The sequence below is a fragment of the Poecilia mexicana genome, unplaced genomic scaffold, assembly GCF_051168715.1.
Source record: "Poecilia mexicana isolate PSO_F unplaced genomic scaffold, ASM5116871v1 scaffold_6, whole genome shotgun sequence".
NCBI classification, from domain to species: Eukaryota; Metazoa; Chordata; class Actinopteri; order Cyprinodontiformes; family Poeciliidae; genus Poecilia; species Poecilia mexicana.
In genome coordinates this window covers 32,925,155-32,947,948 of record NW_028263375.1, presented here as the reverse complement: position 1 = coordinate 32,947,948, position 22,794 = coordinate 32,925,155, and the positions used below count along the sequence as shown (strand labels likewise).

The 22,794-nt window shown below is 36.3% G+C and overlaps 2 protein-coding genes across 2 annotated transcripts; both read left to right on the top strand.

The window, feature by feature from the left end:
- The first annotated feature begins 1,528 nt into the window (after window positions 1-1,528).
- LOC106912191 (integrin alpha-11-like) lies at window positions 1,529-21,143 on the top strand. The gene is made up of 5 exons (XM_088006631.1): window positions 1,529-1,635; window positions 9,277-9,368; window positions 19,760-19,874; window positions 20,000-20,127; window positions 20,446-21,143. The coding sequence occupies exons 1-5, from the start codon at window positions 1,593-1,595 to the stop codon at window positions 20,650-20,652; spliced, it is 585 nt and encodes a 194-aa protein (XP_087862757.1). The 5' UTR covers window positions 1,529-1,592; the 3' UTR covers window positions 20,653-21,143.
- On the top strand, window positions 10,721-14,349 carry LOC148159525 (uncharacterized). The gene is made up of 4 exons (XM_088006630.1): window positions 10,721-11,137; window positions 12,396-12,479; window positions 12,893-12,985; window positions 13,862-14,349. Exons 1-4 carry the CDS (start codon window positions 11,003-11,005, stop codon window positions 14,027-14,029), a joined length of 480 nt encoding a protein of 159 aa, XP_087862756.1. The 5' UTR covers window positions 10,721-11,002; the 3' UTR covers window positions 14,030-14,349.
- Window positions 21,144-22,794: the final 1,651 nt, after the last annotated feature.

Sequence of the window (22,794 nt, the reverse complement as noted above, 5' to 3'; positions counted from 1 at the left end):
ATGTCCATCTGAGTGACAAGACTGCCACAATTTCAGCAGCAGATGTCACTAGTGAGGAATGAATGAACCACCGAGTAATGAACCTCTGGGCAACACAATGGACTGGGAAGCTTCATTGCTTCATGAGGCTTTGTTTGGCCATCATTGATGCACACCTGTATAAAATAAGTGAAATTCCTTGTATCCACTCAAATTTTTTTTACTGGGATGGATCAAAAAAACAAAGTTAAAATCATCAGTCCAATTTATTAACACCAAACAATTTATAGCAATGTATTGGAACAACAGAGAAAAGTTAACCATTTCAGCGCTGGACCACTGCCATGAGGCCTTAAGGGCCCCAAACATTAAAATTCAATTCCTTTTTTAGGCCTCTAACTGAGCCTCTAACTTGAAGTTAATTCCTTAACTTCACATGATCATGTGTGTGCATGTGAGCAGCTAAAAGAGTTTTTTTGTAAAGACACAGAATCATATATCCAGAACACTCACCAGCAGTCATTCAGCTCTGGTTACAAGAGATTAATTTCTTTCAGGTGCATTGGAGCAGGGATGAATCTAAAAGTTGCAGGATGGTGGCTCTCAGGGCCTGGACTTGGGCACCCTTTCAATGGAGTCTTCTGGAACATCAAGATGTTTGTAACAAATGTGAGACGGGCCTTTTCATTTTGGTCTTAGACCTCTCCTATTGAGGGCATTTCTGTCCAATCTGTTTTTTAATGTGAATCATGAACACTGACCTTAGGGCCTGAAACCACACCAGATCTACTTTTGCTCTCCAGTCTGCTGGAAAATTGGGTAGGATGATGTACACAGAAAATAGAACATGTTAAAGTCAATGGGATCTTGCACATCACAGACTCTGTGGCTCTGTCTCTGATTCGCCAGTCAAGACAGACATGATTTTGTTTGGAGCTACGCAACAATGTCATGGAACTGTCACAGGTGAGACTCAGTGGCAAAGTGAAACGCATCTGCTTTGGAGGAAAATACAAACTAAACAATTTTACCCACAAAGCAAATAGTGTACTTACCTGTGGTGGGACCTTAGAAGTACATAGAAAAGCGAAAGAGTGAAACAACGCCAGCGTTGTATATGCTGGCATTCTATATCCAGCATATATGGAATGCCAGCGTAACACAAAGTATTCACATGTATATGATCCTGCTGGTGTCCCATAGAGAAACTGTCGTGTCAGAGACTCTGTGTCCTGTAAAAATCTGGTTGTTGAAAAGTCAGATGCAAGCGATGTGTTTTGGGCCTAAATGTGGCTAGTGAGGCCTGCGATAATTTATTTGATCTTCTGGGTTCTTAAGTGACTTCCTGGATGAATTGTTGTGCTCTTGAAGAAATTGGTTTGTAATTTTTTCCAGATTAACAGAGCTAAATAACTTTGTTTCTCATCTGTTCTGTAATTGCTTTAAACTGGAGCATTGCATTTTATTCAGTAATTCTGTGTTGATTGACCGTGACTGAAGTTCTAATATGGCATGAGAGACAAACAGTTCTGTGTGTGTTTTCCAGGTTGCTGGTCGGGGCTCCCTTTGAATACACAGGACAACTGCAAACTGGTGATGTTTATAAATGTCCAATGGATATCAAAAGCTCTTCAAACTGCAGCCGTCTTGACCTTGGTGAGCAAACCTTAAATCATCAGTAGATCATGAAAATGTGGCAGAGGTGTTTTCAAATAATTGCGGCATTATGAACAAAGCATGATGGGGTTTCATTGAAGTATAACTATGTATTGCTTGAGATGACATATGTAGCATATGATGTATGCCAGGGGTGTCCAAAGTCAGTCCTCGAGAGCCAGCATCCTGCATGTTTTAGTTCTCTCCCTGGTTCAGCACACCTGCATCAAAAGATAGCTCGTTAGAAGGCCTAAGGAGAACATTGACTTGCTGAAGAGGTTGTTACTACCACTAGGGAGAGAATTAAAACATGCAGGATGCCGGCCCTCGAGGACCGACTTTGGACACCCCTGATGTATGCTCTTTACAACACAATGCAAAAAGGTATTCTTACATACCCCTCAATCTCATTGTGGCATCAGTATAATGTATGGTGGTGCATTTATTGATGACAAAAGTGATGACAGATATGAGAGGAACCGGGAACAACAAGAAGCAACAAGGAGCTGTACGACTGTAGAAACCAGAGGAGGATAGCAGAAACCGAGAGGCATAAATGCTGGAGAGGTTAATATGTCTAACTGACAGGATGAATGTTGGCTGGAAGGGAGACATGCAAAGATAACTCAGGTAAAATTATTTGAATAAACACAGAATAAATGCACAATTAAAACAAAGCATAAAATGATCTACTCAAAAAAAAAAAAAAAAAGCAAAAAATTACAACATAAATCTGAATGCAAATATAGAAAATATATTTCTATACAAACTTTGGTTTGTGATGAAACCAAAGTGCCAAAGATGATGACATTCATAGTCTGAGAAGATTAAGCTGGTGAGATATAAAATTATTGAATCAAAATCTGAAGAATTTGCTCAACTAGCAACAACAATATTACTCTCTGCCACTTTTTCCTTTAAAAATAAAGGTATAGCCTGACTTAATGCAGATGTTATTGTATATTTTTAACATCAAGACCACACAACACTTCCTATTGTTAACACTGCTGACCTTCATTTTAGTGCTCTCTCAGATGTTGGATTTATCCCTGCATGAAATTGTGATTTATGAATGGTCAGGAGTCCAGAGGCAGCTCATGTCTGTTGGATTTTGATAGAAATTCCTAGTGAAAGAGTCCATTGGCATGAATAGAATAGAATCACCTGCAGCAGCAGTGTTATTTGCACACCTTTTGGTAACCTCCCCCCCCTCAAAAGCTAGCATTTTTTTACTTCTTTTTTTTTTTTTTTTAGCTTAAAAACTTTAATAAAATCCTTGTTCAAATTCTCCTAAACATCATAACGTTTCCACTCTGGCCATATGTGTACAATGTTCAACACAATATTCTCACACCATATGCACACAATATGCCAAACTCTGAGTCACCTATATGCAATAGGTGATTTGTGTTTTTACATTTATGATGTTGATTATTGTTATATTCTTTTCATATTTACATATGTATATCTTTTCCATGCAGGTTTGTTAGTGAGGGGGAAATTTGGTTATTCTACATTTTGTTGGAATTGTTCCTGCTCCCTGCGTTTACTGTGAGTTTCACTCACTCACTTCATGTACCAGGATGCTGACTACTGCCTCGTGGATTTCCATGATCTAGAGAAGAGGATTTTCAGAATGTGATGGCATCATTTCTGGTTTCAAGTTAATTGAATCAGTCCTGTGGGTGTCACAATCCTCTGTAATTGACAACTTTTTATTCTACAAGTCATGATGTCATCTCATTTGTTTTCATATTGAGGAGTATTTCCTGTGAATAAAAGGTCCATTTTAGAGATTTCCAAGCTCCTGAATATTTGTTTTAAATCAACTCATATTAAAAATGAAGTTGGCAGAATTTAGTTTTCTTTAACCAAGAGCTGTCCAGTGAATGCTGCTGCTTAAGTTTGTATCGTATTATACTCCTCATCTTTTATGTCAAGCATTAAGATTTGTCCTCCTAGAACGTCAGCTGAGTTTTTCTTCACTGATGGAGCCATAATACTTCTATTGTTAAAAGTTATCATCAGAGGCACGGTATAGGGGGGAAAGTGATGACAATTCTAGGGTCCCTGACCAACAGGGGGCCCTCCACAATTTAATTATTTATTTTTTGTTCAGAAGTTTAAAAAAAAATCGGGGCCCTGTCAATTACAAAATTAATCATATTGTATTTTCAAAGTTTGTTTTTAGCAGTAAAAATTTAATGTTTCCATTCCCAGATCAAAAAACATATATCCATATTTGCCCTGAACCCCCCTATCTGTGTTAAATGGTTCGTTCCTGCTTGGAGTGCTTCACCATGACGCTGTTCACCCGCAGACAGTGGAAGACACGAACGATTGTGGCAGTTACTATGCTGCTAAGAAAAGTTATAAAATCAGGTTTTCAAAAAAAAAAAAAAGAGGGAGAGAGAGAAAAAGGCAAGAGTGTTAATTTATAACCCAGTTTTTCTCGAGAGGTGAGTACACTGTGTGAGATTATCAAACATTTAGCATAGTTAGTTTAGCTACAAACAGCTGTTTTGCTCCTTTTCACTAGCATTTAATGAATTAAGGAAAAAAATTACCAACATATTCATATGTTTAACTTGTCCCTTGTACCTTTTACCACTTACAACAGATGAGTCAATCAGCAGCAACTCTAACCCACGTCCCTCCTGACCCGTTTTCTTCTGAGTGAAATTAAAGCTGCAGTATGTCACTTTTTTATCAATATTTTTTTCACATATTTTTTAAAACTGTCATTATGTTGTGACAGTATGGTGTGAGAGGTAATCTGTGAAAAATCAATTTCCTCTGCCTTCTCCCAGTGCTAGAAACAACCAGTCAATGGCAGTCAATCACAATCTCATGTGGTGCTGCTCATCATTCCTCCCCCTCAATTTGTGCCGTGCTGCAGTTAGCATAGCACAGAGCTGTGCAGATTCAAACTGTGAATGCTCAGTTTAACTAGCATAGCTACCAATAGGAACAACAGGTGTTACGTCAATCCGCGTTTCCCCATCAGATATGGTTCCCCCTTCGTCATCTTGCCGCTCCGCCCCGCCCACGCGGCAAAATAGGCGCGTGCTCGTGATGAGCACTGAGAAAGCACGCGCGTACCAAGCACGCGCTTGTTCGGCGCGCTTGTCTGAGGAACTACGGACACCGTGAAAGCTCAAACAACATGTTTCGGCAAAGTTGTCACACTTTCTTCACGTTTTTGCGGGAAACTAATAGTAATAATAATAATAATAATAATAAATATATATGTTATACATATTATAATTATAATAAATAATATATATTTTATACATATATTATAATTATAATACATAATATATGTTATAGTTATAATTATAATATATATATGTTGTATATATTATAATTATAATATGTTGTATATATTATAATTATAATATATATGTTGTATATATTATAATTATAATAGATAGATAGATAGATAGATAGATAGATAGATAGATAGATAGATAGATAGATAGATAGATAGATAGCATAGTGCTATATGAATTAAAAACAGGGCAATGCAATTTAATGCTCAATATTACCCATCAGATACCGTTTCCCCTGTTTTAAAGTGGGGGAAACGGTATGTGATGGGTGAAAGATGGCCATCAGATAGCGTTCCCCCACTGTAAAACAGGGGGAACGGTATCTGATGGGAGATTTATGGCCATCAGTTAGCGTTCCCCCACTTTAAAACAGGGGAAACGGTATCTGATGGAGACATTTCACCCATCAGATAGCGTTCCCCCTGTTTTACAGTGGGGGAACGGTATCTGATGGCCACATTTCACCCATCAGATAGCGTTCCCCCTATGTTAAAATCACCCATCAGATAGCGTTCCCTTTGTTTTACAGTGGGGAAACGCTATCTGATGGGTGAAATATGTCCATCAGATAGTGTTCCCCCACTGTAAAAAAGGGGGAACGTTATCTGATGGGTGGTTTTAAAATGGGGAACGTTATCTGATGGGTGAAATATGTCCATCAGATAGTGTTCCCCACTGTAAAACAAGGGGAACGTTATCTGATGGGTAATATTGAGCATCAAAATGCATTGCCCTGTTTTTATTATATATATATATATATATATATATATATATATATATATATATATATATATATATATATATATATATATATATAAATGCTCAACATATATTTAAATTTAAAATAATTATAATATATACGTTTTGTATTATTATTATTACTCTTCCTCTTCTTATATTATTATTATTATTATTATTAGTTTCCCGCAAAACGTGAAAAAAGTGTGACAACTTTGCCGAAACATGTTGTTTGAGCTTTCACGGTGTCCGTAGTTCCTCAGACAAGCGCGCCGAACAAGCGCGTGCTTGCCACGCGCGTGCTTTCTTAGTGCTCGTCACGAGCACGCGCGTATTTTGCCGCCTGGGCGGGGCGGAGCGGCAAGAAAACTCAGGGGGAACCGTATCTGATGGGGAAACGCGGATTGACGTAACACGTAACACCTTATTTATGCTAATTCGAACGCCCCTCCTGTAAGGCGCTGAAACATTGTCCAAGAAAATCGGTTCGGGCGTCACGAACACATGACCAAATGAGCCAACAGTGATATCATATTAATCCTTAAACTATAGGCTTTCTATACATACCCGGTTTGTCAAGGGTTATTTTTTTAGTTTTTTTGTAAATCATAAAAGTATCAAAACTTTGTCAAATAGCGAACGAATTATAAAAAATAAACCCGATAAAATGGGTATAAAAATAAAGGTTAATTTGTTAGCTTTAATATAATACTGGAACCACACTTGCAGAATCAATGTGCGTGACGCCCCACGCATATCAACACACGAACGGACCTCCCCCGAGGCGCCCCTTCCAGCTTTCGCTCTTTCTGCAAGTTAAATGTGGCTACGTGGTGAAGCTAGCTAAAAACGAATAACCGGAGTTTTAAGCATCCGGTAGTTCTAAGAGCGGATCGAGTGAACCCCTCCTGAGCTTTTTACCGTGGGCACGGTCTAGCGGGGACCTGTTTTAACAATTTTATTTTTGTGATTTTGCAAACTGAAAAGCGGACGAACCGCCCGGCTGGCTGATCATGACCGCGCTATGCCGAGGTCCACAGTGATCTAACGCGGCCTGCCGGAGCCTCGCACAAAGCCTGCGGGAGGAGTTAAATCTAAAGTTAAATCTAGTCGAAACTTTTATAAAAGAGGAGAAATTAAGCAAACATGGTCCCTTCACCTCCTCACCTGAACGTGGGGTTATTCATCCTCCTCCTCCTTCCCCTCCCCCTCTTCCACAGGTATGCTTTGTCCTTATTATTTAATAATAATAATAATATAAAAGCGGATTAGATCCGCTGTTTTTATGGGCCACGGGAATTATGTATGATGATCTGCATTTGTGTGGTTTAGGTTTGTGCTGATTTTGTGCGATTTGTGCAACAAGGACATGAAGCACGTTAACAGACGTGCTCAGTGGCGGTTTCTGATATGGGAGGCATGGGCAACCGCCCAGAGCATCATTATGTGGGTGGCGGCATGATGAAGTGACTGTATCTATACTAAAATGATACATTCTAGACATTTTTTATAATAAACTGTACTTTCTTTGGCACTTTTTCAGATGGTCAATAGTAGGGAATTTTCCATAAAGAAAGAAATCTAAAAAAACAATCTCTATTTTCTGCCAACAATATAGAAAAAACTACTAAAGATAGCCATAAATAAATGTTTTTATATGATGCTGCAGCCTAATTGACATCTAGGAAGGAAGTTTCAATGAAATGCATTAAAAAATAAACATTTTGGTGCAAGTCAAAAATTCTCTAAAATTAGATTTTTTTAAAAACAAACAAAAAATCCCTATTTCCTACCAGCAATATCAAGGAAACTATTAAAGATGGCCAAAAATGGATGACTTTATGTTATTCAGCAGCCTAATTTATCTGTAGTAGAGAAGTTTTATTGAAATCTGATGAAAAATACAAGTTTGGGGAGTGGTCGAAAAATACTTAATTTTGTCAATTTTTGAATTTTTTTTCTGTCAGTCAAATTAGCTTTGGAAGCAGTTTTGCGGCCTAATAAATCTTTATTGAACAGTCCCAGACCCCTACAAAAAATTGAGCCTATTAAGACCACATAGCAGGATGGACAAAATAGTTTTTGGGGCTTGGTTTCAACATATATTTTTTAATATAGTATCCCAAACATGCCATCTCTGCTGTCAGTGTAAATATTGAAATTTGTTTTATTTTTAAAAATTACATATTTTAAAGAACCTTCATTTTAAAAGTAAACTGTTTATACTGTACATATTCATGTTTTTCAATATGATTAATTTATATTTAAAGGATGTCATTACAAATAAGTGTCAAATTTATTTATTTTTTAAGTAATCAGCTTTCAAAAACCCCATCTTTTTCTACTCAAATGTGCGTTTGTGGCAAGGTACACCTACCCCCCAAAATCTCGGAAACCGTTAGAGATAATGGGCTGAATTTTTTTCTGCTCTTTTCTGATAATGCACTTAATAGAAAAATGCATTCAGAGTACAAAAAATATAAAGAAAAAAAATTGGTTGCCGGTACCTACTACCAATGACGGCAGATAAACGGTTTCTTGTAATGATAAGTTGTTTCTCCACCATTAGCACATTTAGCAGTGAGTGAATGAGGCTAATTCACATTGCTAAGAGCGTCCTACTAGTTCTGATTGGTTGTTTTGGTCAGAACGGTGCATTACTTTAACCAGTAAAAGTAATTCAGGAAGCAGATGGAGGAGATTGATTGTTTTCACAGATTATCTGTCTCATAACAAACTGCTATGACATCGTGACAGCTTTTACAAATATGGTGAAAACATATTTTTTATTAAAGTTATGTACTGGAGCTTGAATAAAGTGCAACTACATAGCATTTTTGAGCAGTCTGGATTGCTTTATGTGTATTTTGCACATTGATTTTGACTGTTGCTCATGGAGAGGGACATTTCATTATCTTTTCTAATAGAAAAAATGCAAGCAACCTACTTGCATACTGGATGTGGACTGTTGGATGTTAAATTCATGAGCAGTAAATATTGTGCTAATTATCCGTATTGAACCAAAGAAAGCAAGGCAGATGCAAGACTTTAAAATTGTGATGCTTTTTATGGGTCAAATAGACTCAAAAAATTGTAACAGCAGCTGCGCAGGGGGGCCCAAACAAAATTTTTGTCAGGGGGCCCACAATTCCTGGCAGCGCCCCTGGTTATCATTGTAAGGTAATAGTTTAAAAAGACAATTTCAGAGATGAATTTATAGATACTGCTTTGATTTGTTTTGGTGTTATTTTTTTGTCTTTATCCAAATATTAGAACATAATTCCATATTTACCAACAAATGGTTATGCCTAGGCATAACCAAGGGGGCCTTGTTAAAGTTTCCTTGCTGTCTGGTAGCACTCTCCTTTAAATTGTTGTTTTTCCTACAGAGCTTTTTGGGATGATGCTTATGTCCGAAATGCGATTTTGTTCCATTCAAGGTGGAAAAAAGGGAAGGGACCTGATTAATCCAAAGAAAATCCTAAATGCCTTAACATAAGGATAGCTGAATGTAGTGATCAAGTGTGCTACATTTTATTTTTTACATCTAGATTGTTTTGATTCTGATCAGGAAAACTTTCTCTGGACAACGTGACAGAGAGGAAGGACAAGATGAGACTAGGAATGACACTGACCTCCAACTCCAAGGATAGCAGCTTTGTGGTGAGTTATAAAAACATACTGAGTTTGAAATGAATTCATGTTAGCTAGGATTCAACAGCAGACATGGAGGAGGACTCTATCATACTGTTTGGTTTCTGTCCCTTCAACACCTACCAATAGATATTGCTTGGAGCAATTTGGAACAATTACTGGCATGGGCTCATTCTCATCAGTCACTTCATTAGAAGCAGCTTGCAAGTAGATTCAGCAAGATGTTGGAACTAGGGCTGGGTGATATGAGGAAAATCTAATATCCTGATATATTTTTGCTATATCACGATAGATGATATATATCACGGTATTCTTAACTGAGCTCCAATGTTATTTTAAACTATAGACCCCTTGCAGCATGATGTCTGCAAGTTCCTGCCCCCATTTCTCTGCTAGATTTAAATGTAAGCTTATATAAAAAGTGATGCAGTATTTTCCTATGAACTGTCTACACCATGACTAGATAACATGGTGAGAAATAAGTTTTAACTAAGAAAAAAATAGCGAGGGAGAGGGAAGTAGGTCAGTTATGCTTGACTTTGACAAACTTAACATATACACTCAAAAAAATGAACTTAGGGGGTTATTAGATTAATAAAAGAATATCATGTACTTTTAACACAATAATTTCATGTTTTAAACAAAAACGTGATAAAATCATGTTGAACAAACAAGAAATTCATCAACTTAACGTTTATGAAATTGAATCATGTTGAGATAACACGATTCATTATAGTCAGACTGATCTTGTGCTGGAGGCGACGAGCGAGATCACGGCAGATCCCGCGAGATCATGGGAAATCACACGAGGCCCTGGGAGATGATTGTTTTTCGTGCCAGGAAAACGCCAGCTGCAGTTTAGAGAATACTAAATTTTCCTGGCAGGATTGTGCTATGTACATCAGTGTTGCTATGTACACTGAAAGAAATAACTCTTTGGATTAACATAAAAAAAATCATGGAAAGATTTTCCACCTGATTACTTTGCTTTATTTCAGCACTATGTAATTCTGTTACTTCAATTTAAAGAAAATGTGTTGGCTCAACTTAATTTATTAAGGTTATTCCAATTTAAAGCAAATGTGTTGGCTCAACTTAACTTTTGTGGTTGATTCAACTTATTTACTTTAGTTGGACCCAATGTAATTTAATAGAACCAGACCAACTAATTTGCAATGTTTTGGACCAAATTGACTTTACTTGATTAAGATGAATGCAAATTTAGTTGAAACCAACTTATTTAACAGTGATACCTTCACACTATGTAATTGATGTACTCATGTCAGTGGCTAACATGTGCTAACATCACATGAAGTGATGGTTAGCTGGTAATTAATCAGCGTTTTTCTAACGTTTGCACCATTTCCTGCTTGCTCCATGCTTGTGTCAAAGCACAACTGAATTGAAGTGGTCATTGCATTTATAAAAAATAACATGTTTAACAGAATTATTTTATGTTTCAAAGGCAAATATGACAAAATCACGTCAAATAAACATAAAATTCAACAACCTAGCGTTAATAAAATGTATTCAAGTTGAGACAACGTGATTCAATTTAGTCAGACTAATCTCCCGCCGAAGAGGGTCTAGCGAGACCCGGAGATCACGCGAGACACTGGCGAGATTACGGAAGATCACGCGAGATGCTAGCGAAATTATGGAAGATCACGCGAGATGCTAGCGAGATCACGCGAGATCTTGTGTCTGGGAAAACTTCAAACTGTTCTTTCAAGAGAAGCGGGAAGATTCCTGATTTGGATCTGCTTAATTTGAAAAAGGTAAGATTCAGTCTATTTTCATCCGTCTAAATCAAAATAAAAATCGAAATAAAAAGATGCAAATTAAAATCATCAGACTTTTTTAAAAAAACATTTTTTTCTATGTTCGGTCACGTTTCTATGTAATTGATGTACTCAAATCATGCTAACATCACATGAAGCAGTGTAAGGGTCACAAAGCTGCTGTCAAGACAAAAAACGGACCCCATAAATGTCACAGTTTTGCTCCTCCTCAGGTTGTTAAAACTCCCTGGAAAAAAGTTGGACTGATGTAAATTCAGCATCTGGTGCCATACAAACTCTGAAGTCTGAGGTTTAGTGGATTTTAAACACTGGGGCCAAACATAAGTCTATTTAAATGTTTTTTTATTATTATTATTATTTCATTTCAGTACTGTTATTATGTAGGTAAATGCAGAGTGGACATTGGATGCACACACACTTTTGTGGCTTTCTATCGTAATACAGATTCTTAATTTATTAATAATAAAAAGTATTAAATTTGAGTCAGAGGAACCTGCGGAGACCTTTGCTGTTAGAGCTTTAAATGTGCTTGCAATGTCCACATAAATGTCCACCTGCTAACTATGGATTTCTAGTATTGTTTTCTGGCTGAAACACTCAGAGGATTGTCCATTATTCCTATTAGTCCATGAACAGGCTTTCTTTTTTTTAAATGCATATATTCCTCTGCTCTAAAGATGTATTTTGTTATTGTACTTGTTTTTCCCCAAATAATTGTAGTTCAAAAACAATTTTTAAGTTTATCGGTTTAATTTTGAAATGTTGAGGTTTTTGTTTTGATTTTTATGTTTTATATTTTTATTGCTTTCTACCATGTTCAAGTCACCACTGTTCTGCAATACATGCTTGCATGTGCCCAGTGGTTATATTCAGTTTCAGAACAGCTGAAACACTGGGTGCCTTTAAATCTCAACTTAAAACCCACCTGTTTAGTGTTGCTTATAGCTAAATTAGGCTTAGTGCGGTTTTAATGTCTTCAATGTTTTTAATGTTTTTGGCTTTACTTTTTATCTGTTTCACTGTTTATTAAATGTTGCATGACTCTGTGTTTCTGTTTTTAATTATGTAAAGCACTTTGAAATGCCTTTCTGCTGAAATGTGCTGTACAAATAAAATTTGATTGATTGATTCATGATCCATTCAAGAGACTTGTACTAAAAGTTTGAATGTTCAGATACAACTCTGCTCAGGGTGAATTACATATTTTAATGTTTGAAAATCTGATCTCTTTCAGAACATCACCTGTCTGTTATCCACCTACATAAGCACTGGTGAAGGGGGTCATCGGCCATCAAGTTTTAGATTGCAGTGGCTAATGGTAAGCTTTGCCAGATCTAAAATGACTGAATCTAGTGTTAGAGCGATCATAAGGGTTCAGCTGAACTTGTATTTGGTAAGTCTGTTTTATTTGTCTTTATTTGCGTGGGGATGTGGAACTGTAAGGAGTGTTGTCTCTCTCTGTCTAGTAGATATGAGCTGCTATCAGCCCTATGCTAGCTACAGATTAGTACAGAGCAAGGGGGAAGAAGGATGAGCAGCAACATGAGATTGGGATTGACAGCACTAAAACTCTCCTGCCACTGACTGGTTGTTTCTAGCACTGGGAGAAGGCAGAGGAAATAGATTTTTCACAGTATATTCATTTGAATTTAAGTTTTCAAGTGTGTGACCCTATAGTATACTGCTGGATTTTGGCGGTTGTTCTCATTGTTTTTTGATCTGCATATTTAGGAAAACACGGCTGAAGTCAGACGAGAGTGGATCCTAAAAGGTCTGTGTGCATACCTGGATGAAGATCCAGAGAAGCTGGAGAAAGAGTACATGGTATGTTAATTTATCTTTGTGTCCACAAAAGAGGTGATGATAGTTGGAGTTAATTGGACTTCCTGTGAATTACCAACAAATTTAAAGTAAGAGAAGATCATTAAAACTCTTCTTTTTTTTCACTTGGGTACATTCAATTTTAATTTGACTTTTGAGATGCTTTTAGATTTCTCCAACAGAAAAGGATAATCATTAGTAAGATTGATATAATTACAGTTATTGTTAAGTGGGTTTAAAATGAGGATTTTTAGGTGAGTTAAACTCCACAAAAAGATCTTTGGCCTGTTTTATTTAGCCTTTTTTTCTAACAGCATTGTTTCATATGCAGATCTTTACCTAAGATGTTAGTACTGATCTATTTGGAAATAACTACCACACATAGTCATGACATTTCCTCCATCCAGGAAATAAGACAGGTTCTTCATGTATAAGATGTTTGGTTTGTGTACAGAGTCAGGGCTTTGTTTGCACATAAATAGGACTGGTTTGGAATGACAGTGTGTGGTGGATCCTCAGACTGTCATTTCAATTGAGGAGAACAGGCCATGGAATATGGGGCCTATTTGGGATTAATCCCTTCTCTTCATGTTTTTCCATATGAGACAATATACCGTATTTTCCGCACCACAAGGTGCACCGGATTATAAGACGATTTTTGTGAAAATGTAAGGCTTTTAGGTACACCTTATGGTGCAGAAAATATGGTACCTTTTCTAAATGGAAAATCTTACCACTGGACTCACAATTAACACAGACAGATCTTTGATGGACCTTAGCTGTTGTTGAGTCAGCCAAATAAGTGTAAAGTTATTTTTTTATTTAATGAGATGTGAAATCTCTCCCCCCCAAAACCCCACCCATGTTCCCATCATCAAGGTGCACAAATGGCCGAGACCGTCTGTGGAATCTGTTATTCGACCGGAGAGTGCAGAGCCTGGCGATGCCATTGAGGATGTTGGGATTCTCCTGGACGGGGTGGAAGTGATGAACAACTTGAGCAATCTATCTTTACATGTTTTTCTAAAGACCGCAATGGAAAACTAAATTTTAACTGTTACAGTTCGCAAAGTTGAGCGAACTTACTGACACTTTTTATGTTGTTAAGAATTTGATCTATGCTAAACACAGCCCAGTTTTTTTCTGGAAAAACAAAACTGACCTTTTGTTGTTTATTTCAACTTTCAACTCAGCTGTTTTTTGTGCTGTGTAAAAAGAAAATGGATAACAATTTTGAAAATACAGTTCATGTTGTACTTTTTCTCATTGTTGAGTGTTCTTTCTTCTTTCAGTGTGGTCTTAAAACACTTCATTTAATAGCACTTAAGAAAATGTCTTTGATTTAACATAATTCAATCATGGAAAGATTTTCCACACGATTATAATATAGCTTTCTTTCAGCATGAAGCATGTTTGTTCAGCTAACTTAATTTTCATGAGTTGGATCAACTTAATTAAGTAGTGTGAAGTTATCAGTGTAAAATTAGTTAGGCTGGCTCTATTAAATTACATTGGGTCCAACTAAAGTAAATAAGTTGAATCAACCACAAAAATTAAGTTGAACCAACACATTTCCTTTAAATTGGAATAACCTTAATAAATTAAGTTGAACCAACACATTTCCTTTAAATTGGAATAACCTTAATAAATTAAGTTGAACCAACACATTTCCTTTAAATTGGAATAACCTTAATAAATTAAGTTGAACCAACACATTTCCTTTAAATTGGAATAACCTTAATAAATTAAGTTGAACCAACACATTTCCTTTAAATTGGAATAACCTTAATAAATTAAGTTGAACCAACACATTTCCTTTAAATCGGAGTAACAAAATTACATAGTGCTGAAATAAAGCAAAGTAATCAGGTGGAAAATCTTTCCATGATTTTTTTATGTTAATCCAAAGAGTTATTTTTTTCAGTGTAGATGGGCTGTGAAATATGGTGTTTTGGTTCAGCTTAAAAGTAAAAAAGGCGACCTACTCACAAACTGACAGATCATCAGTAAAGCAGCTGTTTAAATGAGCTAATCAGCCACCCTGTGTTAGCGTGGCTAATAGCAGCGGTGGCTAATCTACCACAGCTTTGGAACTAGACTAGTTCATCTGACTCCTCTTCGGTTACCATCTCAGGGTGCGTTCACACTGCAGCCTGAAGTGACTCAATTCCGATATTTTGGCAATTCTGATTTTTTTGCTGGAGCTGTTCACACTGCCAATAAATGCGAAATGTATGCCTTCTGCAGTCTGAACGGGCAAACGACCTGAAAGTGTCCTGCATGCGCAGTAGAGGGCACAATAGTGTCAGCGTTCTCAGTTTTCTACCAACTGCCATAAAAAGAAGAAGTAGTGCTCAGTGTTTGCGGAAGTAAACATGGAGGCTAACGGTGGAGCTCATAGACATAAGGATAGACGCCTCATGGACCGCTCTCGCCTATTGTCGCTGACGAGATTTAGGGCGGCCATCTTGGAGCGGTACTCCACTCCACTCAGCGTTATGTGTTTAGCAGGCACAATGACGTATCAGCGAATTTAATTGATCATAACACACTTTTTTGTTACTGTAAATCATATTCAAACATCTATCAAAGCAACATTTATAAACAATTGTATTTTTTAAGTATGTTTTTAATACATAGTTCATCATATTTAAATATGCTTAGTGGCTATAACAATAGAATAGGAATGGAATATTCTGATATCGATGTATGAAGAGTATATTACAAAGCACACACCCATTCATAATTTATTTAATAAATTATTTAGTAATATCAATACATATTTTATATAACTATACAAACACTAATAAATAAAGATTAATAATGGCACAAATAAATAATGATTAATACTGAATTATATATATAAATGTGTGTGTGTGTGTATATATATATATATATATATATATATATACATACACACATATATATATATATATATATATATATATATATGTATATATATATATATATATATATATATATATATATATATATATATATATATATATATATATGTATATATATATATATATATATATATATATATATATATATATATATATATATATATATATGTTTTTCAGCCGATGAGTCCAAAATCCGATGTGAGATTCATCCATGCTGCAGTGAATCGTCTCTCTTTATAGATTTCTCCCTCTTCTTCTTCACATCGTGTCTTTAGGAAATTTTCAAAACAAAAACGGAAGATTTAGGATGTATCTTACTTTTGACAGAGTGAAAGAATATAAACAATAGTCTTTACCACCTGTGTAAACTTTGCCGGTGAATGTTATAACACATAATATAAGTTTTATAATATGTGTTATATTGTTTCATTTCTAATGTAGGCCCTTGTGTCAGATAATCTAAGAGAGTAATTAATTTTTTTAGATTTACGGAATCTCAGTTAGCCTTCATAGCGGGACTGAACCCGTATTACACCAAGCACTGTAGCTAATATTAGCTGGTATCTCGCCGGTGGACATAAATACAGTGTATCACAATATATACACAATAATATGTCCATCTTACTTGTGAAATGTTGTCTGTGGAGCCCTCACATCAAAAATCCATAGATCAGAACAACAATATCCCTCAGTGCTGAGGCATCTTCTGCTGTTTTGATTGAGCAAAGTAGGAGGGTATACCGCTCCAAGATGGCCGCCGTATTTCCTGCGCCGGAGCGGTCCATGAGGCGTCTATGCTTATATTATGTCTATGGTGGAGCTTAGCTTACACATTCGAAGTTGTTGCCCGGCCGGAGCATATTGTTTGTTTTCTCCGAGCAGCGTGATTGGTAGAACATTTTCAGGTTGGGAGTGGGGAGGGACTAGTGATGCATTCATAGGATGTCGGATAAACCATACTCACAGTGAATTTGACGGCGAAAGTTTATTATTTGAACAACAATTTGCGATATATAGCCAATTTAACTATCGTAAATTGAAATGATCGCGGTACATCGAGTATACTCGATATATTGCCCAGCCCTAGTTGGAACTGGTGGTGGGAATTAATTGTAAGGTTTATAATTATTTGCACACACATTTTAATTAAAAAAAACCATAGCTAAAATAAGCAGCATTTTCACTTCAAAAGCCCTTTTTTTCCTGCAAAATTCTTGAATAAATAGATGTGTTAAATAATAAAAATATTTATTGTTTTTAAGCTGTTAGGTTCTTCAACCATCAAATTGGTGTGAAGAGTTATAGCAAATCGGCTTTCAATTGTTTCAGGAACCCCTGATCATTCAGATCATTCAGACTATTGTGTTCATTTGAATACAGCAATAGTGTTTTTCAGCATCCAATCTGATTGTTGTTATTTATTGATTTATTTATTTATTTAGAAGCAAAAATCATCTTCCAGTGGGCATAGAAAATAATTTGCCCACTGGAAATTATCCAGTGGCATTTGTTTTGTGTATTTAGTAAAATACACAATAAAAGCAAAGAAACATGACTTTGTCATTCATGATTGTTGTTTAAACACATTTTATTGTGTTTAGGGGTGTACCAGAAACACAGTAAAATGGTTCCAACTTAGGACTTTGGTATGTAAAAAAAAAAAACGTGATTAATTGAGTTAAAACTGGAGATAATTCAAATCCACGTGATTAGTTAACTAAAATGAACATGTTTAAGTTCTGGCCCAAGTTGGAACATTTGGAGTTTTGTCCATCTCAAAGAATATCACAGTTGGAACTTTCATCCTTCGTTTTATTACTGTTTTCTTCAGCAAGGTGCTTTCACCACTAGGCCTGTCACGATAACAAATTTTGCTGAGCGATTAATTGTCTAAAAAATTATTGCGATAAATGATAATATTGTTTCAAGACCAGTTGACATTGATTTAATGGAAATTACTAATAATGCATGTGATTTCCCACCATAGATAGATACAATGTATTTTCAAGAGAACACATAACAATGGAACTAATAAACTAAATTAACAAAACAACCAAAAACAAAAATAAAATTGATTCTCAGTCTCCATTAACAAAAAACATACTTGAATAAAAACTAAACAACGTAAAGCCAACGTGGAAATAAATACTGCATTCAACCAAAAGAGTGCAGATTATGAAGTCTGTATACTGTAATGGCCTTCAGTAATCACTAGATTTAAATAGAGAAAACGGGCACATCCTGACGCAATAGTTCACACTACACGATCTTTTGCCCCCATTTTCCCCTTACGATAATCTTAGAACGTTGGGCGTTCCAAGATTGTCGCTGGTGATTTCGTAACCGATCATCCTGCAGTGTGTGGTGTGTTACGGTAGATCGTCGGTCGTGGCCGCTCCGATCTAAATCGGGGTTTTTCCCCGACTGGGAGCTTAACGCAGCCTGTTGAATGTGACAAGTAGCCAATCAGAAAGCGCAGATTCTCCTCCGTGCTTTCTGAGGGGAAATTACGAGGGGAATCCCAAACAGCTGACATGGCGCAACCCGAAGTCCAGCGGACATTGGAGATGATATGTGGAAACAACATTAATATTTATTCAACATTTCGAGAAAGAATATAGAAATGACAAGGGGAGGAACTGGAGCCAAATTGCTACTGCAGTTGATAAACCAGGTAACTTTTCAGCTGATCTTTGTTAACGTGACATAAATAGGTTATAAAGATTTTCATTCAGTCAAGATTTTACGCTGACTCTAGGCACATGCATCACAGGTAGATTCTAGTAAAGCATTGATTAATGCCCGATTTTAAAATTAGCTAACTGGACTTGTAGCCATTATTTCGTGCCCATGTGGCTGGACACCACATGGCATGACGAACCCGATTGAACCGTTATACCTAGGATTTCTGTCGGCTAATGTGTGGTCTCTCAGGTTTTGAAAATGGGCTGACAGTCGGCAGACAACTCGTGTAATGTGCGCTGGACATTACACTAAGGAAATAGGAAGGGAGGGTCAGTGAAGAGCACCGGGGTTGAGTCTTTTTTCATTCAGTGTCATCAACAGAAAGAAATAAGCCAGGAAGAGACAATAAAGCCGATAATTAAAATGAGGTCGATAGGTTTAATTTATCGTGCGATTAATTGATTTATCGTTTATGGCGGCAGGCCTATTTACCACACATTAACTTTAAAGCGTTGCTGCCAATGTGATTGGCTGATTTGCTGCTTAAATAAGTAAGCTACTTTATCGATGTACTTCTAGAGTGCTTGGTGAGAGTTCATACTGATTTAATTTAAATAATATATTTTTAACAACTTTTTTACACCGAACATGTTTCAAAACATACACAATAAAGGCAGTAAGAAAAAAAGTTTTGCTACCAACATAATAGAAAAATCTCTGAGACCTATGGTAGTAATCAAGGTTTGCTAACATAATGCTTGTCCAATTTGGTTACTCCATGGTGTCCTTTGGCATTTGGTCAGGTTTAGTTCCTATCAGTGTTCATCATGCTAAATTATACAAATGTTTTTGCTGCAGAAATAAAAAAATGATTACATTATTAGTTTACATCTTTCTTTGCAGCTGATATTAGGAAAAAGAGGGTGTGTTTTGTAAACATATGTCTTTTGAAGACATTGTATGTTTTCATAGTTGTTGAACTTTTTGTCACAACCACAAATTTATTTTGATGTTATATTGTGGACCGATATAGACATGTCCATCATAGTCAGAAATTTAGAATTTCTTTTAAGCTAATTAACTTAAAATAAATTTAATCTTATTTTGCACCTTTTTTTTTTTTTTTTTTGCATTTTATATGATTTAGAATTATATATATATTTAATGCACATAAATGTGTCCCTAGACTTGTGGTCCTCTCTGGTCCCATGAATGTGGAAGTTCTCTGTACAGCACTGGAATCTGCACCAAAGCCAACCGGAACTTCAAACTCACCCAAACTATTGCACCGGCTCTACAGAGTAATGCATCCATACACACACACACACACACACACACACACACACATGCACCCACCCACCCACACAAACACACACTTACATACATATAATTTGAAATTTGCTGTCTGTCCATTTCAATCATTTAGGGTGTGAAACATTTATGGACATTGTCATTGTTCTGGATGGGTCCAACTCCATTTACCCTTGGTATGAGGTGCAGAACTTTATCATGAACATCTTGCAGAAGTTCTACATTGGCCCAGGTCAGACACAGGTTTGTCTGTTGCACACCCAGACATGAAACGGAGACAAAACACATTAGGTTCTACTTCAAAAAATAAAAAATAAAATAAAATAATAATAACTTCACCACACCATATATTGAAATATATCTTAATCATGTGTTCAGGCTTTAGTTGTATAAATTAATACTTTTGTTGTTTAAAAAGTTCTTAAGAGCAGATAAATTCATAACAGGAAAACATGCTGTCCGTTGGTTTTGGGTGTATACCCAAAACCAACGGACAGCATGTTTTATAACTACTGTGAGTAGTTATAAATGACAGTTCAGTTAAGTGTGATTTGATTGTAGGTGGGAGTTATTCAGTATGGCTCCACAGTCGTCCATGAGTTCAGTTTGGGTGAATACCAAACAACGGAGGATGTACTGGATGCTGCCAAGAACATTGACCAACGAGGTGGAGAGGAGACCAGGACAGCACTGGGGATCAGTGTGGCACGGTATCACAGAATGCTGATCAAATTAATATGTATCACTACCTGTCAATGTCATTTCTGAATTTTAAGAGTTATTTTAAAACTTATAAACTAATGTATCTACTGTTCTTTGATGGAATATGACTGAATTTCATTTCTTTAAGTGGTATCCCTCTCCTGCTGTTAAATTGTTACTTTCTCTATCTTACTCTGTCTTCTCAAAGCCCCAGTTGGTTGTGGTAGATGGTCTCTTATACTAAACCAGGTTCTGGTTCTATTGGAGGTTCCTTCCTGTAAAAGGAGAATTTTTCCTTTCCACTGTTGCTACATGCGTGCTCAGTATGAGGGATTGCTGTAAAGTCAATGAGAGCAAGCAATTTCTACTGTCACTAAGTCCAGGACTTAATGCCATCTGCTGGGTTTCCTTACATATAAACTATTTGAACTAACTTCATTAAGGGGGCTTACTCCACTGTTTATTAACTGTAATGTATGTATGATTGAACTGCAATTATTTTTCGTTAAGTGCCTCAAGACAATATTTGTTTTACAAATAAACTGAACTGAATTAAATTGAAATTGGATAAGCACCTGATGTTTTTCAAAGGAACTTATGTCTGAACAGTTAAGTCACACATAATGTCAGCACATTCTGACATTATGTAGCATGTTAATTGAATTTAATTGGTCAATCAAAATATAGCAAATATTAGATATTTTTCAAAGTGCAACGTTTGACAAATATCTCTTGTTTACAATATTTCTTAAGCTGAAGATCACATAAGGAAACTAGTTGGAACTAGAAGATGAATGAATCAATCAATGAATCAATCAATAATTCAATATTAGGATATACTATAGCTATGAAAGATTTCTCCACTTCACCGCAGGTTGGAGGCATTCCAGCGTGGTGGCAGGCCAGGAGCACAGAAGGTGATGATTGTTATCACAGATGGTGAATCACATGACAGTCCTCAGATGATGGAAGTTGTCAATCAAAGCAAGAAAGAAAACATCACCATGTATGCTATTGCAGTGAGTCCCACTTTTATCTTTAGAGCTGAAATACGAATTATTCACTACTCAAGTTTGAGATCATGATTTTCATCCAGTAGAAGGTGGACTGCTTCATCCCTGATGAGGTCAGTCTGTGCCCCAAATGAAACATTTTTAAGGATCTTGTTCATGAGTGATGTCAGGATGGCTGGGGAGATTTCTAGAAAGTCTAACATGTGGTAATATTGGAACTGTGGTGTTTTTATGGGGTGAAAAAAAGCTGGGCCAAATCACTGCTCTTCATTCCAACCCTTACCTTTGGTCGTGACCATGAGTTTATCCCGAATAAATAATTTTGGACTGGCTGATCATTTTAATATGCAATTCACGCAGCCATTGTTAAGTTAAATACTAAAATTAGCCTTTATTTTCAAAGATCAGCCAGACCAGAATTCTTTATTTGGTACAAAGACGGTGCCATTATATTAAGAAATTTCGTTTCCATTTTTACGTCTCAAACTATACTACGGGTTCTGTTCTTGGTTTTATATTCCATCCAGATAAGATAAGTTGGTATTTTTTTGTCAATGAAACTGAAATGTTTGTGTTCACTATGTGCAGTGACGTGGGGTGAGGTTCATAGCTGGTGAGGCACTGACTTAATCATAATTAGATTTATAAATATAGACCTCCTGCTTGTTATTGTTTACATACGGAAATTTTGTGCACAACGCTGGAGGGCAAAGAGACTATTCTTTTACATACCATCATAGCTGCTGCCACGATAGAATAATTCCGTTAACTCAATTAAACTAGGAAATGTAGGTATTATTAATTTCGTGCTGTGCTCCACAGCAAAGGGAAAAACCTAAGTATAACTCAAACCACTTCTTTCTCGCTCTCTGTATCAATCAAACTACACGCAGACTCTTTGCCATAACATAACAACACCAAAAAACACTCAAATATTTCCCACACAAAGAACAGAATATTCAGTCTGTTGCCATAGTATGGCTTAATGTTTATTTTGCGATTATTAGTAAGTAACTGCTGTGGTAGAATGTAGCTACTACTGCTATTAGCTAGTCTAACACAGCAGTTTGCGAGTTATGTTTCTTTTCTGTATTCTTTACACATACAAACTTTAGCTCACAAAACGCACATTTAATTAATAAACTAAACAAACAAATTTTTACCTCTACTTATAACCTCTACTTTTACCTCTACT

Coding starts and splice junctions, on each gene's coding strand:
- LOC106912191 (XM_088006631.1), top strand. CDS start 1,593: ATGGATATCAAAAGCTCTTCAAACTGCAGCCGTCTTGACCTTG. Junction 9,369..19,759: donor CCAAGGATAGCAGCTTTGTG/GTGAGTTATAAA, acceptor ATGTGTCCCTAG/ACTTGTGGTCCTCTCTGGTC. Junction 20,128..20,445: donor TTGGCCCAGGTCAGACACAG/GTTTGTCTGTTG, acceptor ATTTGATTGTAG/GTGGGAGTTATTCAGTATGG.
- LOC148159525 (XM_088006630.1), top strand. CDS start 11,003: ATGCTAGCGAAATTATGGAAGATCACGCGAGATGCTAGCGAGATCACG. Junction 11,138..12,395: donor ATCTGCTTAATTTGAAAAAG/GTAAGATTCAGT, acceptor GATCTCTTTCAG/AACATCACCTGTCTGTTATC. Junction 12,480..12,892: donor TTAGATTGCAGTGGCTAATG/GTAAGCTTTGCC, acceptor CTGCATATTTAG/GAAAACACGGCTGAAGTCAG.